This window comes from Euprymna scolopes, chromosome 18, assembly GCF_053919585.1.
Source record: "Euprymna scolopes isolate OS-2025 chromosome 18, ASM5391958v1, whole genome shotgun sequence".
Lineage (NCBI taxonomy): Eukaryota > Metazoa > Mollusca > Cephalopoda > Sepiida > Sepiolidae > Euprymna > Euprymna scolopes.
Genome location: NC_136499.1, coordinates 16,504,883 through 16,531,179, shown reverse-complemented (window position 1 = coordinate 16,531,179; position 26,297 = coordinate 16,504,883). Strand labels below are relative to the sequence as shown.

General features: G+C 32.8%; 1 protein-coding gene across 1 annotated transcript in view; it reads right to left on the bottom strand.

The window, feature by feature from the left end:
* Positions 1–26,058, bottom strand: part of LOC145297933 (collagen alpha-6(VI) chain-like) — a 35,378-nt gene extending 9,320 nt beyond the window's left edge. The window contains exons 1-4 of the mRNA XM_080144274.1: positions 25,833–26,058; positions 21,063–21,629; positions 15,822–16,399; positions 5,125–5,275 (exon numbers count right to left, since the gene is read on the bottom strand). Coding sequence (XP_080000400.1) covers positions 5,125–5,275; positions 15,822–16,399; positions 21,063–21,629; positions 25,833–25,947 — 1,411 coding nt within the window. The 5' untranslated portion in view covers positions 25,948–26,058. The remainder of the gene's footprint in view (positions 1–5,124; positions 5,276–15,821; positions 16,400–21,062; positions 21,630–25,832) is intronic.
* Between the last annotated feature and the right edge of the window lie 239 nt (positions 26,059–26,297).

Genomic DNA, 26,297 nt, shown 5'->3' with positions numbered 1-26,297 from the left:
CCCCCTCCCTCTCTCTCCACATTAAAAAACGGCCTTGTGCCTAATTTTCTCAGTGGGGAAGCAAATAAATACAAAATGGGGGATATGTATAATATATCCACCAGTCCACTACACTTTACCGTAAAATTCGGCTAAAACAATTGTTGACGAATTACCTCCTTTGAATCGATATCGTCTGCTGTGACAATTGAAGTGAAAACCTTATTAGGTATTAAATGCTAAAACATTTTAATACAGCTGGCTAATTGGCTATAAAGTAAGTTATTCCGAACTTTGACCTAACATTTTAATTAAAAAAAAAAGCTTAACATTTTCTTGTATCTTTTTTTTTTATATTAAGAAAAATGTAAGCATCATACTGAAATAATAAAAATGCCATTCTTAATAAGGGGAGAGGGCTTAACTATTCTAAACCTTCACCAAAATAACCATTTAATGAAAAAAATGTTTAAAATGTTCTTGTATCTTTTTTTATAATTTTTGTTAAATAAGAAAAATCAATAAACTTTGATAACACTATTGTAAGAATCATGCTGAAAGCCATTCTTAATATGGGGAGGGGGGTTAACTATTCTGAAACTTTACCTAACAATGTAAAAAAAAAAATAAGGGAAAATATATGTATGAATAATAAATATTTCTTCAGTTAAATAAATTATACTGTAAAATCTTTAAATAAGGAAAAAATATTTCTTTAAACCATAATTATTGAAACAGTATTTTACTGCATAAAAAACGGTTATGGGGAGAAGGGTTAACTATTTTGAACCTTCACCTAAATAGCGATTTAATGAAAAGAAAAATTATTGGTCTTGTATCTTTTTTTTATAATTTGTTTTAAAATAAAAAATAAAAAACTTTGATACCGTTATTGTAAGAATCATGCCGAAAGCCATTCTTAATATGGGGAAGGGGGTTAACTATTCTGAAACTTCACCTAATAATGTAATAAAAATAATGGAAAAAATATATGTATGAACAATAAATATTTCTTCAGTTAAATAAAATATACTGAAAATCTTTAAATAGGAAATAAATATTTCTTTAAATAAATGAAATCGTAAGTAATGAAACAAAGTGTTTTATTTCATATTAAAAAAAATTGTTGTGTCCATTTTTTATAGTATTTAAATATGTATGCCCTGTCGGTGGGCATTAGAAGATGATGAATGCCTGTAAAAGAAGCAAAATAAAACAGACAAACCATAAATAATAACTATGTAAACAACATAAAGATGTATAAATGTTACAAAATTACTCGATTCGGCATTAAATAACACGAAAAAGGATTTATATGCCGTAAAACAAAAACAAAACAGAACAAGACGTAAAATATGTTTTGACTCTGTGTTACTCAGTGTATTTGCGAATGGTGACTTTGGTGATTTATTAATCAAAGTAATTCTTGACTTTTGTAACATTTATTTCGAAACATATTTTTTGTTATGTAAGGCTTACTCAAAAGTAAATAAAAAAAAGATAAAGTAGCACAGAAAAAAAAAAACGGACTCGTAACGTAAAATGTAAAAAATATATTTATTACTGAACAAAATAGAATAAGCGTTCCGCATTCACTACAATAATAAACAGAAGACATCGTTAAAAATGTATGTAAAATACTATACTATTTAAACTGTGGAACGATACCTTCTATGAATAATTGTCTTTAAAATAATTCAAAACCATAAATAGACAGTTCATATATATATTTTTTTGTTGTTGTTCGGGAAGTTTTGGAAAATAAAAGGGGTTAATGATTTTTTAACTAATAAAGAGTGAACAATAAAGGGAGATAATTCACATTAATTAATGTTTGCGATGATGATGACGCGTTTCTTCATTAATGTTTGCGATGATGATGACGTGACTTCATACGGACAAGCATATTAATATATAGATAGTAACTACAATAATAATAATAATAATAATAATAATAATAATAATAATAATAATAATAATATGTAATAAAATGTAAGCATCATACTGAAATAATAAAAATGCCATTCTTAATAAGGAGAGAGGGCTTAACTATTCTAAACCTTCACCTAAATAACCATTTAATGAAAAAAATGTTTAAAATGTTCTTGTATCGTTTTTATAATTTTTGTTAAATAAGAAAAATCAATAAACTTTGATAACACTATTGTAAGAATCATGCTGAAAGCCATTCTTATATGGGGAGGGGGGTTAACTATTCTGAAACTTTACCTAACAATGTAAAAAAAAAAATAAGGGAAAAATATATGTATGAACAATAAATATTTCTTCAGTTAAATAAATTATACTGAAAATCTTTAAATAAGGAATAAATATTTATTTAAACCATAATTATTGAAACAGTATTTTACTGCATAAAAAAAACGGTTATGGGGAGAAGGTTAACTATTTTGAACCTTCACCTAAATAGCGAATGTAATAAAAATAATGGAAAAAATATATGTATGAACAATAAATATTTCTTCAGTTAAATAAAATATACTGAAAATCTTTAAATAGGAAATAAATATTTCTTTAAATAAATGAAATCGTAAGTAATGAAACAAAGTGTTTTATTTCATATTAAGAAAAATTGTTGTGTCCATTTTTTATAGTATTTAAATATGTATACCCTGTCGGTGGGCATTAGAAGATGATGAATGCCTGTAAAAGAAGCAAAATAAAACAGACAAACCATAAATAATAACTATGTAAACAACATGAAGATGTATAAATGTTACAAAATTACTCGATTCGGCATTAAATAACACGAAAAAGGACTGATATGCCGTAAAACAAAAACAAAACAGAACAAGACGTAAAATATGTTTTGACTCTGTGTTACTCAGTGTATTTGCGAATGGTGACTTTGGTGATTTATTTAATAAAGTAATTCTTGACTTTTGTAACATTTATTTCGAAACATATTTTTTGTTATGTAAGGCTTACTCAAAAGTAAATAAAAAAAAGATAAAGTAGCACAGAAAAAAAAAACGGACTCGTAACGTAAAATGTAAAAAATATATTTATTACTGAACAAAATAGAATAAGCGTTCCGCATTCACTACAATAATAAACAGAAGACATCGTTAAAAATGTATGTAAAATACTATACTATTTAAACTGTGGAACGATACCTTCTATGAATAATTGTCTTTAAAATAATTCAAAACCATAAATAGACAGTTCATATATATATTTTTTTGTTGTTGTTCGGGAAGTTTTGGAAAATAAAAGGGGTTAATGATTTTTTAACTAATAAAGAGTGAACAATAAAGGGAGATAATTCACATTAATTAATGTTTGCGATGATGATGACGCGTTTCTTCATTAATGTTTGCGATGATGATGACGTGACACCATACGGACAAGCATATTAATATATAGATAGTAACTACAATAATAATAATAATAATAATAATAATAATAATAATAATAATATGTAATAAAATGTAAGCATCATACTGAAATAATAAAAATGCCATTCTTAATAAGGAGAGAGGGCTTAACTATTCTAAACCTTCACCTAAATAACCATTTAATGAAAAAAATGTTTAAAATGTTCTTGTATCGTTTTTATAATTTTTGTTAAATAAGAAAAATCAATAAACTTTGATAACACTATTGTAAGAATCATGCTGAAAGCCATTCTTATATGGGGAGGGGGGTTAACTATTCTGAAACTTTACCTAACAATGTAAAAAAAAAAATAAGGGAAAAATATATGTATGAACAATAAATATTTCTTCAGTTAAATAAATTATACTGAAAATCTTTAAATAAGGAATAAATATTTATTTAAACCATAATTATTGAAACAGTATTTTACTGCATAAAAAAACGGTTATGGGGAGAAGGTTAACTATTTTGAACCTTCACCTAAATAGCGAATGTAATAAAAATAATGGAAAAAATATATGTATGAACAATAAATATTTCTTCAGTTAAATAAAATATACTGAAAATCTTTAAATAGGAAATAAATACTTCTTTAAATAAATGAAATCGTAAGTAATGAAACAAAGTGTTTTATTTCATATTAAGAAAAATTGTTGTGTCCATTTTTTATAGTATTTAAATATGTATACCCTGTCGGTGGGCATTAGAAGATGATGAATGCCTGTAAAAGAAGCAAAATAAAACAGACAAACCATAAATAATAACTATGTAAACAACATGAAGATGTATAAATGTTACAAAATTACTCGATTCGGCATTAAATAACACGAAAAAGGACTGATATGCCGTAAAACAAAAACAAAACAGAACAAGACGTAAAATATGTTTTGACTCTGTGTTACTCAGTGTATTTGCGAATGGTGACTTTGGTGATTTATTTAATAAAGTAATTCTTGACTTTTGTAACATTTATTTCGAAACATATTTTTTGTTATGTAAGGCTCACTCAAAAGTAAATTAAAAAAAAAGATAAAGTAGCACATTAAAAAAAAAAACGAACTCATAACGTTAAATGTAAAAAATATATTTATTACTGAATAAAATAGAATAGGCGTCCCCTATTCACTACAATAATAAACAGAAGACATCGTTAAAAATGTAAGTAAAATACTATACTATTTAAACTGTGGAATGATACCTTATATGCATAATTGTCTTTAAAATAATCCAGAACCATAAATAGACAGTTCATATATATATATATATATATATATATATATATATATATATATATATATATATATATATATATATATATATATATATATATATATATATTTTGTTCGGGAAGTTTTGGAAAATAAAAGGGGTTAATGATTTTTTAACTAATAAAGAGTGAACAATAAAGGGAGATAATTCACATTAATTAATGTTTGCGATGATGATGACGCGTTTCATTAATTAATGTTTGCGATGATGATGACGTGACACCGTACGGACAAGCATATTAATATATAGATAGTAACTACAATAATAATAATAATAATAATAATAATAATAATAATAATAACTACAATAATAATAATAATAATAATAATAATAATAATAATAATAATAATAATAATAATAATAATAATAATATTAATAATGATAATAATAATAATAACTACAATAATAACTACAATAATAATAATAATAATAATAATAATAATAATAATAATAATAATAATAATTGATGGTATTATTTACCAGGAAAGACTCCATCTGGCCGAGTTGTTGTGATGATTTCAATTCTGTGCGCCGAGCTGAATTGAGCGAGAACCAAAAAGGAGAGAAGCAACTTTATTGTCGACGCCATGACATCGGACAAACAGCAAAGAATTAGGTAGATTTGTAGAAACTTGATTTTATACGACAAAACTGCGTCTTAAAAAAAATTATTTATCTTTTTCCTTCCGTTATTTTATTCCCCCCAAAGCCTGAGAAAATGGCCAAATGTTTTTCGGAGATAATTCAAAGCTATGAAAATACAAAATATGTTATCTTTTTAACTCCTCGCACATGTACCATTGATGATTCCACATTTCGAAGCAAAATCTTTGAAAAATTAAATATGATATTTTGATTTATGCAGATTTCGCATTTATTATTATATTATATTATATTGGACCCAACATACAATGATTTAATTGTTTAAAAAGTAAAAAAAAAAAAAAAAAATGACTCGTAGGCTACCATCGAGAATTGAAACCAAAACGTTCAGCTTACGATTTACTTTTGCCCTTGACTTTATGCCTTGATCTATGAAGACATGTTTGTTGCAAGGCTTAAAAATAAAACATGACCCTATAGCTATTACGTTATGCATGCATATTCGTATTGCCGTCGTTCGACCTACACTTGGCAAATTCCACTGTTTTAATTTTCACATATTTGCACAGATTTTCCCCGGCTAAAACCCAAATATAAAGCTTTGCATAGGTTCGAATACCTTATATATTAGGTTTCATGTCTGTAAACCAAAAACTGACAGAGGAATTTGGTAGGCAATTTTTTAAACAAATATATTAATACGCTTACATAAATATATATAGAAAGCGATTTGTGTTTACTGTAAGTTTTTTATGCAAATGTTACGCAAGTATAAATCATGTTGAATATCTGTATGAATATAATTGCTGGTGATGGGACAATTCTCAATTTTTTCCCGATTCCGATACAATTACCGATTCCGTTGTAAATTTCCGATTCCGATATGATTTTCGGTTCCGATTCCGATTCTTTTAAAATTTATAAATATTTAATTAGAGATTTGTCGTTTCTTGTAAATTTTAAAATTATTGCATAAGCCTCGCTAATTTACGCATATATTTTTTTCTGAAATGTTTCCTTGTAATTGATTGAAAATTGTAAGACAACAAAAGCTTTATTTTGATTTTAAAATAAACCTAGATTGTATCATTCGTGGTTAGTGTACAACATGCTACATGCTACTTGGAAGTTTTCATAAACAGTTGAAAATAGTCGACGATTAGAAGGCAAAATGAGAAAAAAATGTAAGAACAAAACATTTAATAATGTCCATTCCCTTTGTTACGAACGAATTTCTAAATAATAATGTTGCTATTTAGAAAACCATTTTTAACATGGAGAGGGTGTGGTCTTTGTTAATTATTCAGTACCTTCTCTCTATGAATGAAGTGAAAATTTTATTTAAATTTTAAAAAAATTGGTGGGTTATTAAATTGATTTGCTTTGCTATAAAAGAAAAGAAAAACGAAATGCATTGAATAAATAAATAAATAATAATAATAATAATAATAATAATAATAATAATAATAATAATAATAATAATAATAATATTTGTAGATTAACACTGTCAGCTAAACCTCCATTCCAAAATGAAATATTACTTATAGGTGATTACGTGTGAAACCCTGAAAGAAAAACTTGACGGAAAAAAGCTATCATTTTAGTATTTAGAGTGGAAGCTCAGTTCCGAATATAAATTTAACGAAAAATAATCATCATTTCTCAGCCATTCTATTTCTTTATGGATGTTAATTCAATTGTTCCTCACTAACTTAAGTTCGATTAGCAACGTCGTAAAACCATGCGTAATCGCTTAAAAAAGTAGATATCCCCCAAATAAAAGTACATAATTTATCTCTAACAGAAAAAAAAAATTGTCTTTGGTTAATTGCCCTAACACACTAGAATATTTCGGAAAAGAGGCTTATTCTACGTTACATTTATGTGTGAAACTGATCCTACACTTTAAATTCCTAAATGAATTATTTTATATTTATTTTTTATAATTTTAAGTGTTTATAGGTAATGATTTATTTAATTTTTTAACAGTCACGTGTAAAACGGTTCATGTAAACACTGTATTCTCATGAAATTATCGGAGTCTTTTTTTCCCGTTTTCATTTTTCGCCAATCGCAATTATAACTTTTGGTTGCGAAAATAAAAATTCGACTCTCCATTGCATGTAAACAATCTGAAAAACAGTTTCGCATATAAATTTAACGTAAAATGATCACCTCTTGCGAACCAGAGAGTATTTTAATAACATGTAACGGATTTTGTTTGTTTTTAATTTTGGCTATGTTCATGTTCCTGGTAAAACTGTAGTATAAAATATATCATTGTCAAAAAATCATAAAGGGCACGATACCTGCCTACTACTAACCCTAAGTCCGGGTGATAATACGAAAAATAAAGCGATTACTTGTGGTTTTATCATTTCGCTGATTGGGCAAGGCAAGGGAAGAAAGGGCAACGGAAAATGGGCTATTTTGGCCAGCTAGGAAAAAGGGCAATTATTGAATAAATATCGATTGAAAAAAAAATTTAGAACAGTTCTTGCGGGAGATATTGTTTTAAATAGAGAATCCCCACCCCTCACTCCAATTAAAAAACAATATTAATATGCTAATTGTTCTGTTTTGTGTTCTCGAAGTCGGGATTTTTTTTTTCTGTTGGACTCTAGAATTTGCATAGAAATTTCGGTCGGGGGTTACATCAGCCGAAACGTTAACAAAGTGTAGTATCTGTTCTGGTGCTGCACTTAACCTATTCTCACCTCGTTCAATGAAGGAGAAATCCTTCTATACTGAGGTAATTTTAATTTTTGTTCCGACCCAGAGTGCCCCTCTTTTGGAGCTGAATATTTTCCCACATTAAAAAAAAAACTTGTGTCTAACTTTACCCGCCAGGGGAGGCAAGTAAATAGGAACACTCAAGATGAGAACAGTAGTACGAAACGTGTCCATAACTTATAAAAATCGATTTTATTTTGTTTTAAAAAACCCTTAATATTTTAAGATATTTTTTAATCATAATTTTGGGGGAGGGGTAGCCGAAAAAAGAATTACAGATTATTTTACGTGAAATTTATATTCGAAACTGATCTTACACTCTAAATACTAAAATGATTGCTTTTCTCTCCGTTAAGATTCTTTTAAGAATTTCATACGTATTCACAAGGGCTAGGACAACAGCATATTCTTTTCATTGTTTTGACTCTCGAGTGTGTGCCTGTTGATATCTTATACGTTTTTATACGAGGTGATATGGTTCTCGATTGATTAACTGTGTCTGTGTCGGATATATACTCGAGAGTGAAAACAACGAAAGGAATATTCTGTTGTCATAGCCCTAGTAATCATTTATAAAAGTAATATTTCATTTTGGAATGAGGATTTAGCTGAGAATGTTAATCTATAAATTTGTCACTATTATTATTATTATTATTATTATTATTATTATTATTATTATTATTATTATTGGCTCACGTGGAGCTTTCACACAAGTTATCAGAGATCTGATTGGAAACCTGCGGTGTTCTCTGGAAGCTAAGTGCCAACAAGTTTCCCCGATGTTCAGCTATCTCCACCTCCTTTGATAGCATTTGCAAATAAATTTGCGTCATCGCAACAGCCACTTACCATTGATTTCCCACTAGCAGCGGCCATTGATCTATACTGGAATTTGAGTGGCACTAAGCATCCCCAAAGTCTAAGTTCTCTTCGCGCTTGTCCAGCGGAGGTCTGGTCAGCACACTCTCCTCGGTTTTTCCACCACCCTTGACCCTTCTCGGCTCTTTGGCATCACTTTTTTTTGGGGAGTGGGGATGGTGATAAGACAATGGGAGGGAATGCGTGATGGGGGTGTAGAACTTGTAGATATGCAGCTTCAGTGTTCTTCATTCCCTGTAACGCTTCTTCATTATATTGTATACTTGTATTATTCTCCGCATTCGAGGGGTTTTCTTAATATTTCAGCCGTTTTCATTATCGTTAGCAGTTGTATTTTTGCAGCCTTTCCTTGATTCTAATTTCTCCCATTCTTTTTTCAAAGTTTTTCGGAATTGTTCCTAGTGATCCTACTATTATAGGTATTATTTTGATTTTCTTCCTCATCCAAATCCCTTTAAACTCTCTGGCTAGCTCTGTGTATTTGCTCCGTTTCTCCTTTTCTTTCGTACTCGCTCTGTGGTTAGCGGGGACAGCAAAATCTACGACAGAATTTTTCTTTTTTGTTAATTATTACGACATCTGGTCTTCTTGTTTGGATGAGTTTGTTCGTCTGTATGTCCATGTCCCATAGGATTTTGTGGTTCTCATTTTCGAGTACTGTTGCAGGTTTATGCTTGTAGCCGTTTGTACAATTCCCAGTGCACCACCCTCCCCACTTGGCCGTGCCTGTTTTTGTATTCCTTTTGGGCCAGTTTGCTGCATTCATTTACTATATGGTTTATCATTTTGTCTCTTTGTCCACAGAGTCTGCATTTGCTGTTTTCTTGTGTTTTATCGATCTTTGCTTTGATATGGTTGGTTCTTATCGAGTTATCTTGTGCTGCAGTTATTAGAGATTTAGTTTCTCGGCTATTATGTCCTTTCGCATCCATGTCCAGATGTTTTCGTTATTTTCATCTTTTGTCATCTTTTGTCATTCTTATAAATCTTCCGTGGAGTTGTTTCTCTTCCTATTTTTCTTTTCTCGTTTTGTCATTTGTCTCTCTGTTTTCTATTTTTTTTCAGTGTCTCTCGCTGCCATAATTATCCTTTCAGTGTTTTGCATTATGCATTTTTCTAGTTCTTTTTTTCTGAGTCTTTGACACAGTCTTCTATGCAGACCAGTCCTCTCCCGCCGTCTTTCCTTTTCACATAGAGTCTGTCAATATCGTCCTTTGGGTGTAGTGCATTATGCATGGTCATGAGTTTCCTGGTCTTGTGGTCGATCTGTCTCAGTTCTTATTTTGTCCACCCTATAAGCAATCTAGTGATGATGTACGTGTGTTTATACCTTTTATTAAGTTTCTGCTAAATAATTATATTACTATTTAGAAAAACATTTTAACATTATTATTATTATTATTATTATTATTATTATTATTATTATTATTATTATTATTATTATTATGTGTATCTCGTGTTTGTTTTGTTTTTTTACAGCAAAGCAAATCAATTTTATAACCCACCAAATTTTTATAATTCAAATAAAAGTTTGACTTCATTTATAGAGAGAGGGCACAGAATAGTTAACAAAGACCACACGCTCTCCATGTTAAATTTTTTTTTCTAAATAGTAATATTTTTATTTAGAAATTCGTGCATAACAGTGGGAATGGACGTTATTAAATATTTTGTTCTTACATCGTTTTTTCATGTTGCCTTCCAATCGTCGACTATTTTCAACTGTTTATTTATTTTTTTTTTTTACATAGACATCACCACTTATCAAGCCCGTGATTTGGATGTTATTTGAAAGATCATTAATGTAGATCAGGAAAAGAGTTGAGCCCAGGATGGATCTCTAAAGGACACCAGCATTAATATTGTGAGCTTTTGATTTTTGCCCATCAACTACTACTTTTATGAACCTATCAGAGAGAAATGATTTAATAATTGAGAAGACATTTCCAGCTATACCATATCTGGAGATCTTGTGAAGTAAACCTTTATGTCATACCCTATCAAAGGCCTTTGATATGTCAAGAGCAATTGCCCTAGAAAGGTTGCCTCTGTCGAGAGATTCGCTAATCCTTTGAGATATAACTGTAAGCACATCTGCTGTCGATCTAGCATAACGGTAACCATATTGTGTATCACTAAGAAGGTTATTTTTGCTGAAATGGTTGATTACTTCTCTATTTAACACAGATTTCAGCAACTTACTCGTGACGCACAGGAGACTTAACGACGGACTGATACAATCTGGCTATGTTTTAAAATCCAAAATGAATCTTTTGCTGTTTTACAATTTTCCATTTGAGAAAAGATTTACTCGGAAATTAGTCGGGGATTTATGAAATAATTTGAAAATTTACAAAAAAAAAAAAAAAAAAAAGAAAAAAAAAGAAAAAACACACAAAAAACCCAACAAATCTCTAATTAGATATTTATAAATTTTAAAAGAATCGGAATCGAGAATCGGAAAAAATTTTGGAATCGTCCCATCGCTAATATATATATATATATATATATATATATATATATATATATATATATATATATATATATATTTCCACAATCAAACAATGCCACAGCTTACACAAAACATGGAATCCGCAGACTGGAAGTTCAATAGCCCTCTTTTAAGCATATGCGAAATCAGGTTTCGAAACCCAAACTCACTTGCATGTGAGTCGAGTACTCTGCAATCTTATCTACCAGGCAACATACAAAAAGCCAATTTACTAACACAGATCAAGCAAACCGTGGAGAAGTCCAACTGTGAATTATACATATTTCTTTTCAACAAACTACAAAGAACTCAGGTCAATATCTCGCAAGTAGTATTTTACACTTACTAGGACGATATCATCCAACAAACTAACTAAGCGAGCAGATTAATATAACATTTTTGAATGCAAGATGAAATGTAATTATTTTCACAATTAAACAACGCTGCAGCTCAGACGAACCGTGGAAACCGCAAAAACTGATTCTTGAAATATTTTTTTAAATTTAATATACAATGGATGCTCCAAAAGTAATGCTTCCTATTTTTATTTCACCTAAATGGATCCAAGGGAATTGTAAATTACATTGTTATGATGACTGAACGTATGCATCTATAACCTGAAACTTTCATCTCTCTATAGCAGATATTAACGGTGTGAGACTAAGAAATCAACCCCTGTCATGGACATACGGCAGAAGCGGAGATGCATCATTAAATTGCTCCATGCAGAAAAAAGTGAATCGATCAACATTTATCGGCGCCTTTTAAACGTTTATGAAGCTGAGACAATTGATATCAACACAGTTAGAAGATGGGTTCGTCGATTTTAGGGTCGCGACAAAGGTGTGAGTGACTAAGCGCTTTCCGGATTTTTACGACAGATGCATAAGGAGAGTCTGGCAAAAGTTTATTGAGGATGGTGCTGAATTGTACCACTCCCGTTTTCGTATCTCTTTAACGTTTAAGTTTAAGAGTAAAAAAGTAGGAGGCTTTACTTTTACAACAGCTCTCGTCCCCCTCTCTCTCTCTCTCTCTCTCTCTCTCTCTCTATATATATATATATATATATATATATATATATATATATATATATATATATATATATATATAGGGGATATTCACATTCTTATCATAAAATTATTGTTTTTTATGAAACACGTTAGGCACCACAATTGTTGTATATATTACGCTAAATAAAAATTTCCTAATTAATACACTTAAAATGAAAATTCACAAATTTTGTGCTTCTGTTTTGTTTGGAATCCGGTTTTTAATTCATTAGGATAATAAATGCCGTCACAAACAGAGGAGGAGACTTACTATGAAGACATCGATACAACGCTAAAATTCATGTTCGATGACTTTAATATTCACTAGATTTATAGTGTCAGTTTCTCCAATGCCACAAACTCATCTGATATCTACACCATGTTACTTGAGCAACCCACCTTCCAGATCGTGATGAAGAGTAAACTTCACCTTTTGCTCTTTTCTTCACAATGTCGCCAGTGGCTTGTGTGGTTGATGCCCAGAGCTGTCTAGCGTACTGATAACCTGATAATAATGGTTGATATCACATAATATCCTCCTCACGGTGGATGTCAACATATTCTTTAACGAAATCAGTTCATTTGTGCAGCGATAGTTTGTGTCAGTATTCCCTCCTGTAAACTGATGAGTTATTTATTTTCAAAATATAAATACAAACCCGGTATCTCACTCAAACAAGACAAATGATGAGGGAAGGTTCTGTCATGATTTCTCCATTGCTTATGACCTCACTCAGATTGTTCACAAACCCATCCGTGTGCCCGATACTGACGGCCAGTATGCAAGTCTCCTAGACCTTTTTCTCCAAACTTGCCCCGAACTGTGATCAGCTTCCGTTCTGTTTCCACTTGGATCTTCCGATACTCTATTGTATCAGTTAAGATAAAAATGAAATGTAATAAGTCTTCAGATGTACCTCTCCATCGTACAGTATATCGATACTCTATGGCTGACTGGGATAGCTTCCGTACATTTATATTAGATCTACCCCTGCCATCCATGTTTAAAAATGATGTGTCCTCTATACTCTATAGTATCGGACATGACGATATGGTTAATTGTAGGTATAGACCGTTTCATACCCTCGAAAATTTCCAGCAAAAACCTAATAGCCAGCCCTGGTTCTCCCCAGAATGTGCTGCTGTCATTGCGCATAGAAACCACCTTTTCCTTTGCTTCCAACATAATAGATATACTGAGACTGCCAGCAACTACTGTAATAAAGTAATAATGAACGCAAGAGAATTATATGCTCAGTCCGTTAAGTCCAAAGTAGCTGAGCAGCGGCTTGGTTCCCACCAGGTTTGGCAAATAGCAAACAGAATCCTGAACAGAAGCGTGTGCTCTATCCCAACTATCATCAATGGACCTGAGTTAATCTCGTCAGCATCAGACAAAGCCAAACTCGTTGCCAAGATCTTTGCAGCTAATTCTACCCTTTGCGACCAAGGCCGCCAACCCCCGATATTTCCTCCTGTATCAGAAAACACGCTATGTGATATACAAATGTCTGTACGTGATGTTGCCAAGCTAATCAAAAGCCTTGATTCCAGTAAAGCACCGGCCCTGACGGTATTTCAATTATAGTACTAAAATAACTTCAACCAGAACTAGCGTCCATACTTACAAAACTGTTTAAACGTTGTCTTAAGGAGAATTGCTTTCCATCACTCTGGAAAATCTCATCAGTATGCCCTGTATTTAAGAATTCAGATGATCGCTTATCTCCCTCTCAATACAGGCCAATAAATCTCGTGTGCGTCATGAGTAAGTTGCTGGAATCTGTGTTAAATAGCGAATCTCTTGAAGGAGGTTACCTTTCTAGGGCAATTGCTCTTGACATATCATAGCTGACAAGCCACCTCTATATAGCTGGAAATGTCTCCTCAATTATCAAATCATTTCTCTCGGATAGATTTATGAGAGTAGTGGTTGATGAGAAGAAATTAGTAGCTCACAGTATTAATGCTGGAGTCCCTCAGGGGTCCATCCTGAGTCCAACCCTCTTCCTGGTCTACATTAATGATCTTCCAAATCACATCCTTATATCATTTGTAGACATTTATGCTGATTAAACTACTATGTATGGTAGCATATCTAAGGCCGTAAACGACCAAGTTCTCTCCGATTCTCTCTCCTCTGATCTTGAGCAAGTGGTACAATTGTTACTTTAAATGTATCTAAAACAAAGCTTTTATCTTTACATCATCAACGCTCTGATCCCCATCTGACATCAATTGAAGTGAATGGCTCTCGTCTTGGGGAGGCCTCATGTTTTGACAAGCTTCTGGGCTTGACCTTTACTCCTGATCTGAAATGGAACACATACATTAAATCCGTTGCCAAGGCCACTGGAAAAATGATGGGATCCTTCTATCGATCCAGTAGATATCTCACTGCTGATGCAATTCTCTATCTTTCCAGTTTGAGACGTTTTGTTTCTTTCATTATTCTCTTCACTTCACTATGTTTTATAATACCATTAAAAATACGAATAGCAAAGCACAATTATTTTTTGTCTCTCCCATATTAAAATGATAACTGAAATCATTTTTAAAATGAAGAAAAACATTTGCATTTAGGTTTTTATAAATTTAATACGTAATATTCTTTACTTCATTCTTGCATATGAGTTTTCCTCGTTTTAGTATTGATTCAATTAATGTTTCAAACCGATAGATGGTTTTTTACCTATATACTCAACGAATTTTGGATTTACAGGCATGAAATTTAGTATATTGGGTATTCAGACATATGGACAACTTTTTAATCGGTTTTTACCCTGAAAAAGGGCTGTTATAGAGTCAAAATTGAAAAATTGTTACGTGGGGAGTCATCGGATTTTTATCTGTTAGTCAACTGTTTCACGAATGCGCATGCGTGAATCGTTCACATGACAGATTACTTATGCTAAGAAGAAGTGGGGTTGGAAACACTTTTAAAGGATCATGTTAAGCTGGCCTAATGTTTATCGTACTTGACTTTAGGTTTTGGTTTCGAAGTCAGCTCGAATATTTTCTACAAGAAGTAAACTGTTTAGATAAAAAAAAAAACCATAATACTTGCATACACATGTCTCAGTTTTTTTCGGTTTTTTTAATTCATTTTTAAAAGAATTTAACGTTACATTTAATATCTACGATATTTCTGTTTATAATAAATAAGAATTCTGCATTAATAAAAAAATATTCATGCGTATTTCACAACCAGGCAGCGACTGGCGGCCTGGTTGTTTTATATAAATATTCATATTAGTGCGAATGCTGGCGAAGCATAATTCTATTTCCGTCATTTTTTACAGGAGGCGTACACGCAAAAACAAACCGGCATAAAATTAATAACAGAAAGGAGGAAAAAGCCAACGTGAACATTGTTGCGTATTTAATAACGAAACTTTGATTTTATTAAACGCTTTTATTTATGATTCTATCCGCTCAACTGTACATACATCATTGAATAAGGCCTTCTCAATATTTTTGAGCGCATCGTAGGAGATAACATGGTGCACTCTAGAGCCGTCTCCAGCGATGACTTTCAGTTCGGCAGGGTCAATTCCAGAGCCAACTCCAATGGCAAAAACGATTATGCCCGCTTTTCGCATTTCTTCGGCGGCGCTTTTCGTTTGAATTGGCATCGTCGACTGGCCATCCGTAATGACGATTACAACGTGGGGCACGCCGTCACGACCGCCATGTTCAGCCGTGAAGGACATTCCTGTGATATAGCGCAGTGCCCGGTCTGTGTATGTGTCTCCGTGGTAGCGTTCAATCGCCAATACGGCATCAAGAAGAGGTCGCCTCTTCGGGTGTGCGTTTAGGAAGAAACGGTTGTAGACGTTCGTGCTGTAGGTGACTACGCCGATCTGCGTGTATTTCGGGCCGATCACAGCCTCCTTTATGAAACTGACAAGGAAAGACATCTGTTTCTTGTAGTCATTATCCCAGATACTTGTGGATTCGTCCAGCATGAACACAATGTCCACTGGATTTAGGCCGCACACTGAGAAGAAAGAAGAAAATACATAAATATTCTGTTTATGAAATTTTGAGATGAAGAATAATAATTTGGATTATTTGGATTATTAGCACTATTGTTCTTATCTTGAATATTTTTTTCACAACAGTTCGGTTGATGTAACCTCCGGCCTTCTTTCAGATGTATCTTATCAAACCCAGGAATCCTTTTTTATTGTCGTTTTACCCCCCCCCCCAAACGAGGTACAGAGTCATTTGTTAGGAGCTACTATTTGGGATCAAATTTGCAGGGATTATTTAATTATGGAATTGGACATCAAGATGTCTGTTCACACTAGACTTGAATTTCTGCATGTCAGTACATTCAGGGAAGCAGTAGAAGGTTTTACGGCATCTAGGGATTTCTACAGTGTATAGATGGTATTTTTCTGCTTACTGGTTTTGTCGAAGGAGTTGTCTTCCAGGGGGTACTAATGCTCGAAGTTCGTCAGACCATTTTCTATTGAAATACTTGTAAAACAGGCAAAAAGATGCCACATTTCGACGATGAGACAGAGGTTTTCGAACTCAGGAATCTGCACAGAATTTCGAACGAAATCCTTTATTTAATCTACGAGGGTAGATTTCTTTCATCGATGATGTTCTACGCGATTCGAAATTGTATTTTGACTGTCGTTTGCACTGATGATTGGATCTTCAACCGCCAGAAAAATGTAAGTTACAACTGAATTTTACGCAATGATCCATAGCGTAGTATATAAAGTACTTGGTAAAATTCAATTGTAAAATTACACTCTTCTGGAGGTTGAAGGCTAAAGCACGGGAGGCACTTAAAATACAATTGTGACTTACTTCGGACTTTTACCTAGTTATGGCTAACAGAAGAAGAGCATACTACCCCCGTGGATTAAATGAAGAATTCCGTTTTAAATTTCGTGTACATTCCCAAATTAGACAAGCTACATCTGAAGAAGATTGTAGGTTATATCGAGGGAAAGATTGTGAAATTAACACTCAAGATGAAGACAGTAGACCGAATAATCCAAATAATACAGCATAAATATTTATGGAAGTTATGTTCCCCGATCATTTAACTTTGTTAATTAGAACAAACATGATGTTAATGTTAAATATAGTTTTTATTTTTATTTTGTGTATCGATACGTTCTTCGCGGCTCTATTATCTCTCATCTAGTTTTTTTTTTTACATTATTACGTTCATTACTCCTATACATCTCTACAATCGGACGTCATCGTAATAACTCATCTGATATTTGTTGTTCGGTTGCAATCAGGCCGAAGTCTTAACTCCTCCTACTGAATCCATGTTTCAGACCAGCATAGTGTGGTACAAGGCCATTGAATATTTAACATGACAACCAGAATGTAACCAGTTTTATATTTGGTGGAAAGAATAAGACGGGAAAAACAAAATGAGAGGAGAAGCAGCTATATAGACGATTTATAAGGCGTGGCATGACTACGAAAAGGCACTTGAACAGAGAAATTGAAGCGCCACTGATGGTTAAAAACACGATCAGAATGAGCTATATAAAAGTTATGATAGTCAAAACCCAGAAAACATGAAATGTAAAATTTGTGGCCAAAGATATGTAACGTTAAACTACATAAAAGTCGAATACAACAAACGAAGAGCCCCAAAAAAAGGAAACTAGACGCGATAAGAATTATAAAGAATGAAAAAAAAAATCTGCCGAATAGTAATTTCGCCGTCTAGCAGATCGCAAGGTAAAGATCAAAGAAACAGAAACGTTGAGCAAATACATGGATTTTGGCAGAGAACTAAAATAAATATGGAACATGAAGAACATTACTGCAATGCCAATAATTTTCGGAGCACTGGGAACAGATATGAAAAATCTGAAAAACAGTCGAAAAGAAATTGAAATCCAAAAAAACGCATTAGTAGAAAAAACAGAAACATTGCACGAATCCAAAGGAACTGAAATAAGAGAAATCCCATAATATGATCAACCATAAAAGAAACACACACACATGCATGTGATGGTATCAGCTTTGGTTGGTACTACATGAAACGGTTGTTATCAGCGAAAAATCAATGGTAACCGCTTGTTGTTATAAGGCAAAACGATTTGTACGGGTTATTGAAAGAAGCTGATAGTGCTAGAAATTGGAGTGACTTATCACTCAGATTCCAGAGAATTCCTTTTGTTATTGTCAGTAAAATAAAAAAAAAATGTATCATTTCCGTAAAAAATCCTGTTAGTACTACACATCTAAAATTGAGAAAAACCCGCTTGTGTCAATGTTATATAAAATAAGCCGAATTTGAACTGATGTCGTATTTATCTAACAGCTAACCTCGAATTTTAACTCTAAATACTTCCTCATTTAATACTTACTAAAAAAGTCCACCCGGCGTTGCCCGGCATCGTATAAGACAATGAGAAAAATTTTGAATATACATGTTATTCTTCTAATAAAGAAGGTTTTTATGTCCATGTATCATTTTGCATCTTGAGAAAAGGAATATTTTACCTACCGTAGGACGGGTATTACACAACATATGTATGGAATAATTGTACCTTCCCTAGGACAGAAAATTTACAGTACGTATGTAGAAAAAAATTTCCTTATCTAGGGCAGGTAATGCACAACACAAATTTAAAATTATTTACATAATTTTAAATTTTCGGTATGCCACAGATAAGAGTTTGTTTTTACATCAGAGTGCTATAGTGGAGAAGCACCGGGTTTTTTTTTTATATAAATGTTATACTACTCGAATGTATTACATGATATTCGATTTTGATAACTTATGTACGTCAGAGATAAGAATTTCTTTGTTTTTTATATGAGTACTTCACTGTGCAAGTACCTTAATTCCTGGGTAGGATACTGTAGAAGTACCTTTTTTCTAATGTAAAAATGAAAGAACTCGATACTGACACCATATACTTGCACGGGAAGAAACAACAAACATGATCGATTGTCAAAAAGATAAGTTAAATGTTGGATGTTCGAAAGGTAATTTTTGGCAAAAAGTATACACACGTGTAATCAAGTTGAACCAAAGTCAGATCAAATTCAATAACAACCCGAAATGGTTATAAGAGTTGGTTAACAATTTGGGCTGGTAAAGTATCAACTTGTCGAATTCCAGTACGTGCATCTACTTCCTACAAACCAACCATCCATCAGTCACCGCCAATAAAGATATATTGTTATATTTTCATATTATCAGCGTATCGGCATTCTTTTAAAAACACCAGTGACACAACAATAATATTAATAATATTTAACAATATTTGCCAAATTTTCCACTACTAACGATTACTACGACATTTTCTCATTAACTACTGTACACTCATAAACTCTTATCCTTGAGTGGCTTCCGGGTCTTGATAAGTGGTTACTCCTTTTGTAAAAAAAAACCCCAACAAAAAACAAAAAAACGAAAGAACAAACAAATAATATAACACTCCTTCTAATGCCAAAACAGATTTTTTTATCGCGTCTTTCCATGACCATGATCTTTGTTAATTAACTAACTCACTACCGCATTAGTTTTGTATCTGGTCGAAAATTTGATCACAAAATCAAAGACTTGTGCAAGTATTAAAGCAACGTCGACCTGATCAAACCAAACAACAAAAGGTTAGAAAGGCAACTTAGAAGAGCGATAAAAATTAACGCAGATTAACTGATTATTGATTCATCTTGCAACGCTGATCAGCACACCCTTGTTAACATTTTAGATCAACAATTCGCCCAAGGTAAATAACATAATTACACCTCAGTTAAAACGTTTCTTTTTGTTTTAATATTGTGTTGGTTTAAATATATATATTTATGGTTGTCACATGAAAAAATGTATTCGAATTTAAGCTAATAATATCAGACCATTTTTTTCCGGTTTGTAGAAAGGCCATTTTAAATCATTGTAATTTATTTTATCCATATTTTTATTACTTAAACATAACATGATTAATTTATAATTTTTTCTTTCCGATTATTAAAGCATGATTCATATTTTTCCGCAATGTTCTCACCATGTTAACCGGAATACGACCTCCTCAGTCAACAGAAAGGGAGTCATCTTCCATCATGATAATGCGCGTCCCCAGACGTCACTATTGACCAAAGATTCACTAGGAAAATTTGGTTGGGAAATCTTGCTGTCTTGACCTCACTCGCGCCATTACTTATTTTAAGGATTACAAAACCATTTAGATTGTCTTAGGCTAACATCACGAGGAGACTGAACATGGGTTGGATTCATATTTCACATTAAAGCCTGGAGAATTTTACAAAGGAGGCATTTATAAGCTCGTTGACAGATGGAATCAGTTATAGCGAGCAAAGATCGTTATTGTTATGAATGAAGATTTTCGGAAAAAAAATAGTTTGTCATTTTCAAGATGGCCTAATACGATAACACGAAAAGCTAGCAGCAAGTCGCAATATGAACACTATAAGCAATCATTTTAGAAAAATGAATAAAACAAGTGATAATTTTAGAATTAGTAAATGTTAATGTTTAATGTTGCGACTTGTCAGAAAACCGGAAATAGCTCTTCAGAAAAACAAAGATCAGTAGTTTATTTTTCTTTGTTTCAAGACACGAGTTGGAACATTTTAACACCGACCTGATATTTTATACTTACAACAGTTGTTCTCTAGATTAATGTTTTAAAAAATCTCACCTTTTTTACATATATTTTCCCTGAGGGCGTCCTCGATAGTTTTTAGGGCATTGAAATCTGGCACTAAATAAATGTTGTTCTTTTTCGATGCAATTGCCGTCAGCTCCTCTTTGTCGGTATAATGGCCTACCCCGATGGTGTAAATTCGGATTGGATCCCTGTGGAGTAATTGGGCTTCTGCGAGGGTCTTTTCCTTGTCATTAGACTCGCCATCTGTCAGAATAATTGCAATCTTTGGTACACCAACCCTACCTCCGTTGTCAACGCTAAAAGCGTGTTTGCGTATATATTCCAGCACCAGCCACGTGTGGGTCCTTCCGTGGGGGTGAGCTATCTTTGAGATGGCTGCTTCAACGTCTTCTTTGGTCTTGTAAGTGTTCAGAGAAAAGGCGGTGTGGACCTCTGTGGAGAACGTGGTGACACCTATCCGAACCTTGTCAGAGGAGACGCCCATGTCATTGATAAAGACTCTGACGAAATTCAGTTGTTTTTGAAAATCTTCTGGGACTATGCTGGTCGAACCGTCCAAGATGAAGACAACATCGGCTGGACTACTGCAATCGGCATCTTTAAAATAAAACATAAAATTATATTAATATTTACAAAAAAACAAACGAACAAATGTGACAAGCATGTATTAGTATTCACATTCTCAATTTAGGGGTTTAAGTAGATGCACATAATGCACAGAACGTGCACCATTGTGCCAAACTAGTGCAGGTGCAAACGAAAAAATAAAATAGAGATTGACCTCTAAAACAATATAATTACACACAGGAATGCTAATTACACGAACAGGTATTGATATATTTAAAAGAAGAAACAGAAATCGTGTATAACAATTGAATCAGCCTTTTTTTTTCAATCTTCAATGAGAAACAGATTGAACATCGAAAACAGGCTCTCCATGTTTTATACTAAGTGCGAGCCAAATCCAATCAATATAAGTTCAGCTGCCCTATAGAGTGTATCTATATATTAATATGTAGTATCTTTAACGTACGTGCGCCACGGTTTCAAGATTATAAATTATTCGATCGGGATATCCTATTTATAAAAAAGGAGAACAGAAAGCGACAACATACCACCGCCATTAAATTAGTGTATAGATACGTTAATTTAATGTTCGCGGCATGTTACCACCTCTACCCCCTCCAATAGATAGGATCTTCTGATCACCAAAAACGCAATGTAAAAAAAAAAAAAAAAAATAATAATAAAAATAAAAATAAATGATATCGCTTTTAGGCTGTATGTGAAACTAAAATATATCTTCTTGGTCTTTTGGATAAGATCTAAGGGTAGTATCTGTTCTGTCTAAAAATTGTATAATGATATCGTGGGGGTTCCGTTCGCGCCGGGCGTTCATAAATGTAAATAAGTCATAAACTCCTATAAGGATATGGGAGATAAACTGTGACAACCAGATATATTCGGATGCTACACTAACCAGATTACTTGTATAAATATTTTTACAGTTTTAACAAAAGGGATACAATAATATCGAGGAGTCTCCATTCATGCTGAACGTTCTCAGAATGTCTAGCAGCAATATATTACACATGAAAGATGCCGCTGCGGAATTTCCACATGCCCCGTTAGTTTTCAATAATTATCATTCAGTATTATTGTTAGATTGGTCGCTGATTGCCTGGGGGACTTAGTCGACTTTATGCCTCTTTGAAATACAGGTGATTATAAAGAGTAAGTGGAGCAATCATGTCAAACGTATTGTGCTCTCCCCTATATCTCGATGTATATTGGAATACGATGCCTCCGTTCAGTCTCGAAAGACAAAGGATACCCCCTGTAGGGGCAGTTGCGCGTGTAATTGTGAGGCAAGGCTCGCGTAATCCCTAACCACCCCTCTCCTGAATCGACACTGTTTGGGTCCAGTGGCAAGGAGAAGACCAGGACGACTGGAAACAATGCTGAGATAAGCGGAGAGCACATACAGCACCTAGAAGTTCCAAATGGTCACCCATTTAGTACTGACCAGGCTCAACGTTGCTTAACTTCGGTAATCCAGCGGAAACCGGTGTGTCAACGTGATTATGCCGTATATTATTGGCTAATAAAAAGAGACTTCCGACGACGGTCGATTTAATTATTTACTAAATAACCAGAATTTTTTTGGTCGCTTGTTTTTGTTTTACGAAATATCAACCCTTTTCAGGTTATTTAATGCCGAATCCGGTGATTTTGAAGATTTTTTTTTTAATAGAATATATTTGTTTTTTGCAAGTCAGTTTCTATTTAACCCATAGTTTGGATTCTAACAGGTACTACCAATCCGGGTCAGAGTGGACCTGGGAGCAATGGCAATTAAAGGATGGCTCCACACTCCCCAGAGCCCGCAAGCTGGGGCCTCGCCATTGGATATAGTTTAAGGTCATATCCAGGACACAGATTTTTTTTAATTTGAAAATTTTAAAAACTCTTGTAATGATGTGTAATTTTTTATTAAAAGAAATATTATTTTTTAAAATTATTTCTTTTATTTCTGATATTTTCGGTAGTGTCAACCCATATCAAAAGGAAACCTTGATATTTTGTCATTTTTTTTGTTCATTTTGTTGGTATTGCTATGTTCTGTGGGGATCGCAGAAGAAACATTGTACGTTCGATCTTATTGACGGTTGTATCAAAGTCATGGGTTTTCTAAAATTTTCAAATTTAATCTTACAAAATAATGCTTTCAAAAGATACAACCCTCTTTCTTTTTTTTATTATTCATGTATACTTCCAAAAATATATAGCACTCTTTACAACATTTAAAAATCAAATGACTACGGTATAACCCGGATATAAGAGGCCTCTCCTGTCACTCTTATATTCGGGTTACACTTATATCCGAGGTTCTTATATCCGGGTTACACTATACATTAACACAGACTCTAACTTGGGACCAGAGAAAATCCCTCTCATACCCGGTTTTTTTTTTATATTCGGGTCTCTTATATCCGGGTTACACGGTATATTGTCTCATTATATATATATTTTTGTTTCTATACAATTTCCGTGGGAGTAAACAAACTAAGCGAAAAATATAAATATGCAATAAATAAATGTTACTGTTACCAATAAAAGTTATGTATCTGGCTCATTTTTCTGTATTTTAAAGTAGTTTTTAATGCCCTTCATTTGATCTCAAAAATTCAGTTTTTACGAGCAAATTTGAATCAAGATGGCGGCAGGTTCTTGTTAGGAAGGAAGCTTCGTTTTCAAATTAGCAGTTTTCATGCTCCGTAAAGTTTTTTTTATATACCTCAGAAAACAATACGTTTTGGGGGGGGGATGAATTTTGGTACTTAGCAGTTAACATTCCGAACATGGACTTAGATTTTAATATTTTTCGGGTTCTTATTTTTTAGGAGGGGTTCATTTTTAAATTTGTGCAGCCGCCATTAGCCCCCACCTCAAAAATGATAGAACTCTTAAAATGTAAACACAGAATTTGCTTGGAAATGTTACGCTGCACAAGTGAAAAAATTAAATACCTCTCCCCAGAAAACGGAAAAAGAATTTGTTAGAAATGTTAAACTGCACATGTTCTATAAAGAACATGAAAGCCGCGAATTTCAAAACGAGGTTTACTTCCCCCCAAAACTTGTCGCCATTTTGATTCAAATTCGCTTGTAATTTTTTTTAGATCAATGAAAAGCAAATAAAGAGCATTTAAAACTACTTTAAAACACAAAAAATGAGCCAGGTAACTTTTATTGGCTATTAACAGTTCTATATTTTTATTGTCACTTTTATTGGCTATTTCGACTTGTGTGGTAATAAAACTCCTCAAATGCACTTCTGATGTTAGACTGTGTAAGACGTTAAAATTCGTCAAAATCGCCTGTTCCTCCTTTAATCGGATTTTTCGATTATCGATTATCGATACTAATTAAAAGAAATTCCGATACAAAACAAACCCTTTCTAAGAACATTGCTTGACACATAAAGTACCATCCATGTGAAATTTCATAAGAATCGGCTCAACCGTTTTCGAGTACATAGGGAATGAACTTACACCAATCACACACACACACACACACACACACACACACACACACACACACACACACACAAACCCCCTTTTATACACCAGATTTATTTTTTTCGTGTAGTTGTTTGTTGGATTCTCTGTTAAACCATCCAATTTTCTTAAGACCTAGGCGGTTTATACAGTTTTCATCTTTTTATCTTGGTCCTAATAAAACAAAGATAAAAATATCACAAATCATTTTGTCGTTTTTTCATTTAAGATTTTCCTTTATTCTCTTATGCAGTCAAGCTTTTTCATTATTATTCTCTCTCTAAAGAGATTCTCATCTAAACAGATACACCGATAAAGCCATGAATCGTGTACAATACTTAGTTAGGTATTCTGCTGGGACATCAAATAGCACAAAAAGGGTTGATACGTCGTAAATCAGGTAAAACTACACAAGTCTTCAATATAAGTTGAGCGGTATTTTCTTGTTTAACTTTTTCAAGCGTTATTATTTAACTCACTTTCAGTTAAAAGTTGATATTTTCAAATTGTACTTCGTGTCCAAATAGAAATTCTACAAAAATAATGTTAGCAGCGTAAGCCATTTTTTGAGATCAGGTCATGTTACCGTCTGAAAACATTTCCTAGTTATTAACAATAACGAATTATTTAAACAGGATAAAAGGTAAATTGAAGTAATATTTCCAATTTGGGAACGTTGCTAGGAAAATACCCTAAAAGAGTTATTAATCTGACTTACAAATTGAAATCATTGAACTAACCTGAGACAACCTTTGTATCTGGCCGGGTGGTTGTGAGAATCTCAATTCTATGAGCGATGCTGTAATGGCAGACGACCACCAAGAAGGTCAAAATTCCGAGAATGGGCGACGCCATGACACTTGTAGGGAATGAGTTAATATGGCGATCCTAGCGCGATTTTTATAAGATCTCTATTTCTTTCGGGAAAACACGTCTGAGAAAGAACGCAAATGGTTCTTAAGATTACGAATTATTTTTTCTCCTCTTCTTTTTTCTTTGAAAAAAATTATCTCTAATTTTGTTTTGTCCTCTCCATTACAAATCAGATATAAATAGCGATGTTTTTTTGTTGTTGAGACATCTTCTGCTTATCATTAAAGAGAAGAATTCACATAACCGTGCTTATCAAAAGTTTATTTATATACTTAGTATTTAATGTGTATCTCGGTAAAACCATATGTAACTTATAAAAACAAATAATCAAT